This window comes from Lepisma saccharinum, chromosome 2 (genome assembly GCF_977018435.1).
Source record: "Lepisma saccharinum chromosome 2, izLepSacc3.1, whole genome shotgun sequence".
Classification (NCBI taxonomy): domain Eukaryota; kingdom Metazoa; phylum Arthropoda; class Insecta; order Zygentoma; family Lepismatidae; genus Lepisma; species Lepisma saccharinum.
This window is the reverse complement of record NC_139230.1, coordinates 110,584,962-110,598,191: the sequence shown is the minus strand read 5'-3', so window position 1 is coordinate 110,598,191 and position 13,230 is coordinate 110,584,962. Positions and strand designations below refer to the sequence as shown.

At 39.5% G+C, this 13,230-nt stretch overlaps 1 protein-coding gene across 1 annotated transcript in view; it reads right to left on the bottom strand.

The window, feature by feature from the left end:
• Window positions 1-452: 452 nt before the first annotated feature.
• Window positions 453-13,230, bottom strand: part of slim (scruin like at the midline) — a 137,581-nt gene continuing 124,803 nt past the window's right edge. The window contains exon 7 of the mRNA XM_083117543.1: window positions 453-1,103. Within this exon, the coding sequence (XP_082973669.1) occupies window positions 888-1,103 (216 nt within the window). The 3' untranslated portion in view covers window positions 453-887. The remainder of the gene's footprint in view (window positions 1,104-13,230) is intronic.

Sequence of the window (13,230 nt, the reverse complement as noted above, 5' to 3'; positions counted from 1 at the left end):
TTGGCTGTACTGGCACACTCGATCGGCTCCGAAGCTGATCTTTAACTCAAACGTGTGTGCCAGTTTCTCTGAGCAGAAGTGTGTAGTGGGATGCTTAAGTATTACCAAGCAAATTGCCCATCACCATATTTTCTCTCTTAGTTGTAGCCAATGAGAGGTTCAAGAATTGGAACAACCCCAAAAAAGTAGTTGGCAACCTCTGTACCAGAGGATGTAAGAGTCCAATGCTTAAAATCATATAGGATGCAAGGGAAAAATTAATGAAAATAGTAATGGACAAATTGCTGAGCAAAACTAAAGCTTACAAAATAAGAACTTACAAGTATTTTTGACATTATGATAATATTGGAGAAAGGGTGCAAAAAAGTTCATAAAGTTTAGAAGTTCACAATGAAGAGTGATTAAATAAATTATTAGAAAGTTACATAATTTTATTTAATATTGGTAAACAAACAACAATAATAAAATTTCACATGTACACAAATAGTCCAAGTATGCCTATAATGTAACTCTCTCAGAATAATTGAATATTCAATAAAGGTATTTTTAATTTAGATGAGGTTTACATTTGTACTGAATAAAATCTTATTAACTAATTTTATAAACACAATCTTCAAATAATTCTCAGATCTATGAACAGTTCACACAAAAGATAATATAATTTAGATCATATACTTGTTAGTTTTGCCCTACAAATGCAAACTAGTGATGGATATATATACCCATGCACTCTTAGGTGTATTTCAACAGAAGTAAATTGATAAAAAACTTTTATAGCAAGCAGTCAAAATATCACAGTTGATAAGCTCACAAAAAGCACAAAAAAGGTTCTTTGACTGTTGATTATAATACTACTGATTTTGCAGGAATCTATACAAATAATTTGTTTAATCACTTTTGATTCTGGTAATAAATTCTTGAGGTATACCCAGATGTAATAACCTTTCTTTAGAAAATGTGTGTAGATCTGGAAAATACTGTGAAACTGCTTCCCAGCAAATCTCCTTTAATTTTGGCACTTTTAACCACACGGAGTACAAATTAGAAGTCCGTATATTTAACTGAACATGGGTAACACCACCACATATATACATACATCCTGCCTGAAATAAAACAGTAGTAAAAGGAATAAGAAACAGAAATAAAAAATAGATACAGACATCCCAATATGCATGTAAAAGTTAAAAATAAAGATGAAGCATCAATACTCAATCTAGGTTTTGTCATTTAGATATATGTACAGAATGATGGGCTGGAGAGGGACATTTCCATCAAAGCATTACACAACATTATACAATGATATGGAATTAAGAAAACAAAAATATTTTATCAATGATTACAAGAAATCTCATTAATTGCTGTATTACATGAATCAGTCTGCCATGCACAAAGATAATTTCAGAGATTAACATTCTGGAAACCCTATAGGGGTTCTTCTGTTTGGCAAGATAATCAAGAGCTGTCTGCACAATACAAAAATCATGACCTGCTCAGGTGGCATAAAATATGCAGCAACATATAAAAGGTGTAGTATAACTGTAGAAAATTTAAAAAAAAAAAAAAACTTCCTATGCTGCTAATTATGAGAACCAAGATGAACTGATAAATTAAAAATTTTTATTAAACATATGTTACATTGCTGTAAGAATAAAACTTAATCTGCATATTTTCATAGCATTATGTACAACTAATTTCAAGAGTTTGCTTCAGAGGCTAATTTTATTTTTTAAGCCTAACTTCATATTTCCAAATCCTATTTTAGGTGCCTAAAACTTTGTTTCTTGTAACCTACTAATTACTGACCAATCGAATTATAGTCTATTAATGAATCAACATTTCAAAAGTGAAATGCAAAATTATCTTTAAAGGTTATTTTCCAGCACCATCAAATATCCTGACAGCAAGTCATGATCAATCTTTTTATTGAATAAAAAACTATTTTTTTAAAAGATATGACAGTGGTTTAATACAATAACATGGTGAATATCATAGTAAAAACCAAAGACATAAACAAGACTCTCGAACTGTAATACCAGGTGTGTTAAAAAAAGACAACTTTTGCTGTTCTTGCTTTATTGCTCATGATACACACTTTCAACCACTAATCCCCTTCAAAGTACTCCCCCCCCAAGCATCAATACACCCTTGCCATTGTTTCTTCCAATTTTGAAATGCCTGCTGGAATGCACTTTCTTCGATGGCGCGCACTACTCTCGTCGCATTTTCCTGAATTTTCTTGATGGTCTGGAAACGCCGTCATTTCAAAGTGGTTTTCAGTTTGGGAAAGAGAAAAAAGTCTGCAGGGGCCAAGTCCGGAGAATAAGGTGCATGGGGCACAACAGAAGTGCGATTTTTTACCAGATAACTTGTGACAAGGATGTCATGATGCAACATCCACGACTGATTCCTCCACAGTTCAGGCCTCTTCCTATGCACAGCATATCTCAATCATGTTAGAATTCTCTGGTAGACTTCCTTGTTTACAGTCTGACCAGGTGGTACAAATTCATGGTGCACAATGCCTTTCCAATCAAAAAACACAACCATCATCACCTTGATTTTTGACCGACTCATCCACAATTTCTTTGGTCAAGGAGACCCTTTCCCCACCCATTGCGAAAACTGCCTCTTCGTTTCCACATCATATCCGTAAACCATGTCTCATCTCCAGTTACGATGTTCTTGAGAAAGTTTTCGTCCGCATTTGCAAGCAGTTCCTGACAGATTTGAACTTGATTCTGCTTCTGGTCATCTGTCAACAAACGCAGCATGAATTTTGCACTGACACGATGCATGTCAAGTTTTTCAGTCAGGATTTTATGGCAGGATCCTACACTTATGCCAACTTCTTCAGCAACCTCACGGACAGTTAAATGATGATTTTCCTGAATCACTACGTGAACAATCTCAACATGTTGGTCGTCTGTTGACGTGGAAGGCCGTCCAGCCCTTGGATCTTCAGCAATCAAACTCCTGCCCTCCTTAAAGTGCTTAAACCATTCATAGCACTGTGTTCGGCTCATGCAGTCATCCCTGTATGCTTGGTTAAGTATTTGGAATGTTTCCATACAAGTTTTCCCAAGTTTTACGCAAAATTTCACACACGAGCATTGTTCCTCCAACTCCTTCACTCTTGCTTTGTCACTAATCCAAAGAGCTGCTTGTGCACGACCCCACTCAATCGACCGCTACTCGACAACTAACACATAGATCAGAACCCAGTAAAAGGCAATCTGTTACCAAGATATGCCGCTAGGTGCGCATGGTAGCCAGATCACACCATCTGCAACTGTTGGCACGCTATTAAAAAAGTTTGGTCTTTTGTTTAACACACCTCATAGTTACAGTTTTCAGCAATTATGGAAACTGTACTAAATATAATGTTATCTCACTGAGAAATTGTCACGTATCTCCAAAATGCAAAAACAAAATCATTTTAGAAATAAAAAATACCAGTGATGAACAAAAAATATACAACTTCAATCATCATTAAAAAAAATTACAGACCAAAAAGAAAAAAAAAAGACTGACTATTTTCCACTCCTGTGACTGTTGTGTTGGTTACCAAGTTGTGTCCTCAATTCTATTTTTAAATGTAGTGGGTGCGTATATCTATCTATCTATCTATCTATCTCTCTCTCTCTCACTCACACACACACACACACACATACACATGTGTGTCCATAGGACCATTGTATATCAGACAAAGCTAAGAACTGTATACCAGATGTTTCATAAATACTCGAGGGGTTACAAATATTTATTGCAAGTAAAGTATTGAACTTACGTTAATGAAACTAGTCGAGAACAAATGAGGAACTCAAACAGTTTTCTTTAAACATCTACAAATGTTCAATGTATGCACCATGAGTGATATGGTATGTCACCAGGGGCGTGGTACTGATCACATCACCCCCATCTTTGGCCGTGATCAAGAAAGTGTGAGGTCCAAACTCCACCCCCCCCCATATGCCTTCATGACATTGTGCAAAGCACAGTAAAGCACTTTATTTTGTAATAAATATAAATATACCAAGACTTATATTATGTACCAGTAACATAAGTAAAATACATGTTAGTCTTCACAAAATAATTTATTACAATTAATGATCGATTTGTGTAATTTGGTTGTAACTTTTTTTTAAGCAAGTAACTGTAACTGTAACTAGTTACCATTTTAAAAGTAACTTTTCGAATACTGATCTGATCCAGAATGGAATGTGGAAAATGGGTGTTATTCCCCATTAAGCACAAGCAAAGACTAGTCCATGCACAAACGCACCATCAGTATCTTTGGTTTCATTTACATGGAAATTCCCAACTACAGCATTTTTACACAACTGAAGATAACTCAGAATTCATTTTCACATTGGCAAAAACAGCACAAAAACCAGAGGACACACATGGTCACAAACACAAAACAAGCACTAATCCACTTACCTGAAGTATGTATTGCAGCCATGACCTAAGCATATCAGATTCTTTATGTTGGAGTCATACTTAAAATACTTACAAACGAAAACTAAAGGTTTTCGACTATGTTTGTTGGGATAATTTTGTAGTTTATGAAGAATTCATGATTAGATGAGAAATCGGGCAGCTAATATGCTGAGGCAAACTTCCACTGATATTTTTAAACCTTTACCTATTCACACATTCTTCAGAGAATGTAATTTCTGCATGTTTTGCTGTCATACTATCCATGCTTGTGGTTGAAAGCAAGCCTTCAACCCCCCCCCCCTTCCCTGCAATAACAACCAAAATTTCAAATGCAAGCTCCATGAAATCATTTCTGTAAAGGAGATTTCAGACCGAAGCGACATCTCGCTTGGAAGCAAACCTTCAGTAATCAATGCAACCTTTCAAACTGAAGAGACAGGACAAGCTGCATGTGTCGCTTGTCACTTACGTGTCATTCAGACTGGGCTGTTTTCTCAACATTGTGCATCGTGTCACCTCAGTCTGTTGTTTGTGCATGTGTGGTGATTATTTTGCTTTAGACTGAATGGGCTAGTATTACTTGTTGCTTCAGTGTGAATTCTCCATGCTGCTATTTGATTGTTGCATGTCGATTGTCACATGCCACTTCTGTGTGAATTCTCTATTTCTCTTGTCACCTGTTACATGTCACTTCTTGCCAGTCTCTTTGGTCTGAAATCTCCCTTAGTGATTGGTCTAACAGTTGTGCACCACCACTTGTCATTTTGATAATAGAAAGTTTGAATGCAAATAACTGCTCACTGCAATTCTTGTGCTTCAACTATTGCTCACACCTCGCTGTTTAGAAAACAAAAGAAAAGAAAAGAAGTCAGGTTTACAGCATAGTCTACTTTGTGTTTACCAGCAGTTGGATTAGTGCATACCATGCTTGTTTGAGATGAAACAATGACAGCTTTCACCAACAGACTGGACTGGAAGTGGTGCTTTTATCAATTTAGTTTTTTACAACATAGACCACAATATTATTACTGTTCCACTTTCCACATAGAATCAACTTATAATGGAATTTTTTTTTGATTTTTTTTTTGGACCCTTTCAAAATGTTAGTGAGATTTTAGTTCCAGGACAGAATTGATACATTTTAAAGCTATATCTGTTCTTTGCAGTCCAGAACCCATTTATGCTTGCTGATGTTCTGTTCCCGACCGAAAGAGAATTCATGTACAGTTCCTGGACCTTTAACAACCCTGCTTCAAAGCATGTTGCTTGTGTAAAGCAAATTGCTGAAGTCACAACTATTGGTGTTTATTAGATGTAATTGCTATTGCCAACAAGCAGGAGCATATTCTACGTAGTTCTTCAGATGTACTTCATTGGGACTCATTGTCCAATTACATCATTTTCCCTGAGAATTTGACTTTTTTCAAAGTCCCTGAGATTTCCAGGTTCTCCAGGTTTTCCAGGTGTGTAAGAACCCTATGTATATTACTTTTATGTCTTAAACTGTTGTGGAAATTCTGGTGTGGGGACTGAGAATTAATTTGTTTGGAGGGGGCAATAGTAACTCTTCAATATCAACAGTAAGTTTGAAATTGGCATGGAAATTTTGGAGGGCCCCACCTAGTGGTTGCAGGACCTTGTAGTTGGTGGTGGGGCTTGCAATACACCGGCGGTAGTATAGCTACTGGGAGGGTCTCCCACGTTGGGCAGGCTAGAAGGGAGGAGCCAGACTAAGAAGCAACCAATTGGTTAATGGCTCAAATGACGGAAGAAGATGAACAGTCATATTGACAGAAGAACCACATACCTTTTGCCTTGAGGGAAGAGTGTATACCCAAATGCTAAGGGAGTAGACCCTGAAAGAAAATTCTACAAGCCCACAACCCCACCTTGGAAAAATAATCTTGTGAAAAGTAATCAAAGAGGTATCCCCGGACGGAAACATCCTACAGCAAATTGGCGAAGGAAAAGGACAACAATCTACGGAACTTAGAATGTAAGGAGTTTAAACTGAAAAGAGGTGGAAATTGTCTCCGAAATGAAAAAGACAGGAGTAAAATACCTGGCAATAACAGAAACTAGGAAGAAAGGACAGGTATGTGAAACATTGGAGGATGAATATATGTTAATATATACAGAGGTTGTTTCCGATCTATGATGATTTCAAACTGCTGCTACCTTAAGAGAAACCATGTCACCACCATCGAGAGTGCTCTATTTAGTGGCCCTGCATCTTGGCAATTGCCAGACAGTGAAGTTTCCACTGTAGGAGACTGGCACGAAGCATAGTCATGTCCAGTCTCAACCACTCCTCCTGACAGGCTTTCCATAGCCCTTCAATGGTGCAGGGTCTCCTCTGACACAAGGCTCGTTTCAGTAGGCCGAAGGTGCAAAAGTCCATCGGTGAGGCATCAGGTGACTTCACTGGAATGTCTGTGAAAGGAATGGCACGAATTCCAGTTTCTTCTGCCATTTGTTGCAGGAACAGGCGGGTTGAGCGAGATGTGTGACTTGACGCCTTGTCTTGATGCACCCACACACGATTCTAATCCCTCCCGTAGAGATGGGGAATGTCATGGCGATAAATGGGTGTCAGGACGTTAGCCTGATAATAATCAGAATTAACTTTCGTATTTTTGGCAACACGATGTATGGTTAGCTTGCCATTGTACGAGTATCCAGCAGTGATCATGAAACCTGTGCCAAAACTTTCTTTACATTCAGTGAACCATCTTTGAAAGTCCCTCAAACCTGTCGATCGATAAAAAATTGCACGTGGCTTGTGACAGTCATCAAGATAAACATATGCCTCGTCCAATGTAACAAGGAACTTCCACTTTTCACCTGACAGGTGCCGCTCATAAAGCTTTCGACAGTTGGTGCGACGTTCCTGGATGTGTTTTGGCAAGAGCTTATGAACACGCCCCTTGCGTCGCTTTTCCAAACCCAAATCGTGGTCAATGATGGTGTGCACTCCTCAGTGATGTTTGTAGCATGTTTGCGATACTTCTCTGTGTGGTTGGATTCTCCCTGGTGACCAGTGCCCTGGCATCCCAAATTGTAGCTGGTGTGCGGCTAGTGGCAGGCCGGGAGTTGGCCTGTTTCTGCCCCACAGGAATCACCCATGCCTCATCTTACCTGCCCCTTTCAACACCTGTGATATGCCATTTCTGGACAGAGTGAATCCACGCTCCTTGCAGAGTTTTATAATGGCACTATAACTGTAGTTTACGTCGGAAAGTGCAGTTATGTAACCCTCCCAATATGCACTGATTTTCGGCGGCATTCTTCCTGATACGCAATGACCACACCTGTCACGCACAGTCAACGGTCTAACGTGCCCACACGACTGGCAGCTTCGTTCTCATCACGCTTGGTGGTGCTGTAAAAGGTGTGCAATTTCATCACCATAGATCGGAAACAACCTCTGTAGTGGAATGCTAAGATCCGAGAGGGCAAGGAATAGGCTGTATCATCCACAAGGACTATGTCAAAAATATAACAAACTGGACAGCTACAGGGTGCAGCAGAACCAACTAAGCAGTTTTAAGGAGCAATAAAAAGTAAATCTGGATATATAGAGAAAAAATGTATTTGTTTTCTAAATTAGTACAATATACCATTTTACATTCATTTAGTTTTGAAAATAATGTCCTCAAGATGGCAGCCGTCAGCATCAATACATTGTTGTAGACGATCCCTGAAGTTTCGAGCAGCTCTTGCACACATATCGCGGGGTATGGCATTCACTTCGTCAATAATCCGCTCTTTTAACTCTGGTAGGGTGTGAGGGCAGCTTTTGAAAACCTTTTCCTTCAGATATCCCCAAAGAAAGTAGGCCCAAATGTCATGAATAATGCGGGGGTTATGTTCAGCCCAGTAGCGAAAGTTTTGCTTATTCACGCACCCACAAAGATGAAAATGTGCCTCGTCACTACTGAAGAAAGCTGCATTCGGAGGGATCTGAGCAAGCATTTGCTCACACAGATTTTTACGGTTGGCGTAGTCTGCTGGGCGTAATTCTTGAGCAATCGTTATTTTGAAAGGATGGAACTTCAAATCGCAGTGCAGAATCCTTCTCAAACTGCGGTCTGAGATCCCCAATGCAACAGCATGTCGTCGAGCAGAACGTTGCGGCGATTGTTGAACTGCTGTTCTCACCCGCTGCACATTTTCTGGCGTTCTGATGGATCTGCGTCGGCCATGTGTATCTCTTCTTAGTGTGCTACCAGTTTCCTCCAACTGCCGAACCCACGACCGAATTGTGTTTGCATTAGGAACGGCATTGTTGTGTGGAATGTTGAACTGGCGCCGAAAAGCTCGTTGTGTAGTGATCACAGATCTGTTGTTTTCATAATACGCACGAACGGCAAAACCACGATGTGAACCGGTCCAGACCATCTTAGCTACTGAAATGGGGTCAACGCCTGAACAAAGGCAGACCACGTGCAACTGCCTACCCCCACCACAGCTCCCGCGGTAATCAATAGAAACTGCTTAGTCGGTTCTGCCGCACCCTGTATTAGTGAAATAATTATGACAGTATGTCAATGATAGTAACTACGAAAGGAATTTAATAATAGTATATGGACCCAATGAAGATGAAACAGTTGAGAGAAAAGAGACCTTTTATGAGGACTTCAGAATGCTATAGATGACATTACAACAGGAAACATCATAATTTTGGGAGACCTTTATACAAGAGGTGGGCAATAAATCAGAAGCTGAGAAGGTTATTGACAAATACGGAGAAGAGTACTGTTCAGACAATAGGGAAAGATTGATAAACATTTGTATTGCAAATGACCTTGCAATTACAATTACAAAATCCCAAACCCAAAACCCCTAGCTGAAGCTGTGGTCTCTTCCCAGAGAACTGTAAACAGTGATGTGCACTGAGGAGTAGCTAGTCTAGCAGAGATAGATCAATCAATCTCAAATCTCTTAATTATTTTCAAATCACAATATTTATTGTCTTGTTGAAGCCACAGTTCATATGCAATACTTCTTTTTCATGTGCTTCTTGTCCCTTAGTGTGATCATTGATGCCCGTTGAAGGAGTTCTACTCTAGCTGGCTTTTCCTCCGCCTCGCCAATTCCAAGTAGAACTGGAAGGGAAAGGGAAGATTTCTGCCTCTACCTCCCTTGCCCCCTCACCCCCCTGCTGCAATGGTTGAAAGCCTGTGCCATCAGGTCCCCCATTCTATCTCCTATAGGAACTGATAGCGGGTTGGTTTCCCTTCGATTCCATTGTAAATCCTCTGAAGATCTCAGGGGAAACATTTCTGCAGTACTTATGTTCTCTGTATTTACACCACAACTTTTTACATGTTGTAAAATATGTATGTATAATATGGGATGTAGTTTTGTTACTTATGAAATGGGAACGTATTATGTGCAGTCAAAAATGTTATAATTTCTTCTTCTTTTTTTTTTCAAATACGGAATATACGCGTATAATGATTAAATAACAAATATTTGCTCACGCTCTCTCTCTCTCTCATTTTAGTAGGGTTTTATTTAAATATACTAATCCCTTGATCTCCTATAAAAAATTTGGATAAGCTAAACAGTCATAAATACAGACATATTTATTTGGGCAAGAGAAAGCACGTTCTTATTGTTGTTGCTGGTTTGGTTTATTTTACTTCACTTTTTTGACACATTTGGTTATTGTGAAAATGAGGATGAGTGATAATATGATGAAACTGATGAAGGGACCTCACAAAGAACAATCCAGGCTGGGATTCGAACCTGTGACGAGCGCACATTCTTGTTCTTATGTGTTGTACTCTGCAGTGAATATTGAAATAATTTGGAATGAAAAATTTATCCCAGAACTCAAAAAGCCAAATTAATATTATTGAAGAAACTACAAAAAAGTGTGTTTTGTTACCTGTTTATGCCCTTATATATATATATATTTGAACATGTCTGCCCAGCAAGCGAGATTTACCAGGACTGTAATGAAGTATTTGTTCTTCCAGGACAAGTCTTCGAAGGAGATCAATGTGAAAATGGGAGGACTTTTCTCCTTCATACACAGCTGTGAACAAGTGGGTGGCACAGTTTAAACATGGTGAATTCTCAACACATTTTGATCCATGCACAGGAAGACCAAAAACAGAGAACGTTCCTCAAATCATATGACCCAATTCTTGCAGACTGCCTCATATCAGCAAAATGTGTGGCAGAATCTTGGCATTTCACGGGAATGCATTGGTGCCATAATTCACTATGATCTGTGCATGTGCAAACTCTCAGTGAAATGGGTGCCAAAAAATCTGTCCACAGACCAAAGGGCGAATGAAGGGAGGCATCCTGGAAAATCATGTTCCATTTTGAACATGCAAAAACAATTCCTATCAAGATTCGTTACCATGGACAAAACCTGGTTATATCACCATGATCCAGAGACAAAGCAACAATGGTAGAATGGCAGCATTCTGGTTCACCTTGCTCCAAGAAATGCAAAACACAAAAGTGTACAGGGAAGGTCCTTCCTTCATTTTTCTTGGTTAAGGAAGACATGTTACTTATAGATTACCTACCCAGGGGCCAGACAGTTAATGCAGAATACTAGACATCATAACTCGCTGAAATGAAGGAAATTCTGAACGCCGTGGAAAGCTCAAAAAACAGGACTCTGTGCCTTCACGACAATGAGTCTGCTCATAGAGCATTGCAAACACAGCTGAAGCTGGGTGCCCTGGTTGAAAGCATCCATGTCTTGATGTTCCCTCTTATTCCCCCATTTTGCATCCAATCAGGTGGTGATCATTGCTGCAGAACGTTAGTGTGAGGAGCAAATTTCAGATGAGCATCGTTCCAAGAAGTGCATTGAGCTTCAACTGGAGTAAGTTGAAAAACTGTGAAATTTCTTCATTCCCACTGCATCCCTTCTGGGTCAGGCCACAAACTTTTCAGCACTCCCTCATGCTTTGAAAATAAGGCTTATTATTTTTCGTCACTAAAACCATGAATGTATAACATGGCCATGTTTTTTTTTTTTTATTGGAGGAAGGTAGAAAGTAGGGAGACCAGGGTAGAAAGGGGTGGTGGTAGAGTGGAAAGAAAGGGGTGCCAAAAATCCACCTCACCTGGGTGAAAGTTTTATCTTGAGACACCCTTGGTTCTAAGGCTAATTACTCTCCATATATGAACTGTTGCATATCATCCACACTCATTCCAACATCCTACAGGTGGTAGACAAAAGAATATGACCTACCCTTGGCTGATATTACTGCAGGTATATGATATAGGATGGACAAATGCAAGTCATGCACAATGTTCAAGGAAATACACATTCATTTCTAGTTCAAAGCCGTCTGTAGTTCAGAAAGTGTGGCTGGAAGTGGAAACCTAGGATGCACTTTAGCTTCCAAAATACTCCACAAATATTCAGTTATGTTGAGATCAGGCAACTGAGGATCCCAAATGAGATGTTTTCCTTCACATTCCTGCTTATTGAACCATGCTTTGGTGCCTGGAACAGTGTGAATTGGGTCAGTTTTGGAACACAGATCATTCACCAGGGAACATAGTCTGGATCGTTGGATGGAGATGTTCACCCAGAATGCTGTGATATTCCTGTGATGTTATCCCCCAATGAAGGGCTACAAGTGGTCCAAGGCCACACCAAAATATCCCCTCCCTTCCCCTACACACACTATTACAGAACCACCTCCATGCTTAACAGTAGGAAGCAGGTAGTTAACATGAAAGGCTTCTGCTGGCAATCTTCACACCCAAACATGTCTATTGGTCTGGAATGATGTGAATGCAGATTCATCAGACCAGACCACTGTTGTTGTGTCTAGTCCCTGTGCTCTTGGCCACATTTTCAATGCTTCACAGCATTACGTGGTGCCACCAATTGTTTTGTAATAGTTGCTCTGCCGTGAATGTTTTCAATATACACTTCTCGTTGGATAGTTTTGGTTTATACAGGGTCCTGGAGATATGAGTTTATCTCTAAGGTTATCTGAGACACCATTGTCTTGTGCTCTCGGGCCACTATCCACTTCAACGCCCATCTTATCTCTGTTGGTGAGCTTCAAATTTTACCCACTGTTCTGTTTTGAAGATGATGCCTTGCCTCCTTTACTGTAGGCTCTCATCACAGTTGACACCATGCTCCTTGCAACCCCCACAAGGTTTGCTGTTTTCATCACTGAGGCTCCAGCTAGACACGCTCTAATGATTGTGTTGTTTTGAAAGTCTGAGAGGTTGGACATAGCAGTATTTGACTGTAGCAGAATGTTCATGTATATGACTGCTGCTGATAAACTAATACCTCTACCTTCATGGCCACTAGGTGGCAGATTTCTGTAGCAGGTTACGTAGCTGTACTGCAAGAATGAATTACATTTTCATATGGGTGTTCATATTAATTTGTCCACCACCTGTATGTAGTCTCTCGTGGTGAAATATGACACTTCAGATGCATCCAACATCACACCAACATATGTCACCACTCTGAAAGTATGTTCAATAATCTTCTACAACCTATCTGCTTTTGTCTATCACCATCACAGTGGAGGAGTCCATGGACTTCACAATCATTGGGCCGACGTAAAGAAATAGTGTCTACACTCCAAGTTTGAACTTCAAATCAAGATCATGTTGCCCCCTCCTTTCCTCATCTATTATTCATACATGAGGCAGTTTGAAACATTTTGTGATACAATTCAATAATCGTGCTTTTAAAGACCAGTATGTAAGTACTGGTACTTATGTACTGTGTATGCATGATCTATGTGAATCTAAATTAAAAAAAAAGAGTTGTAG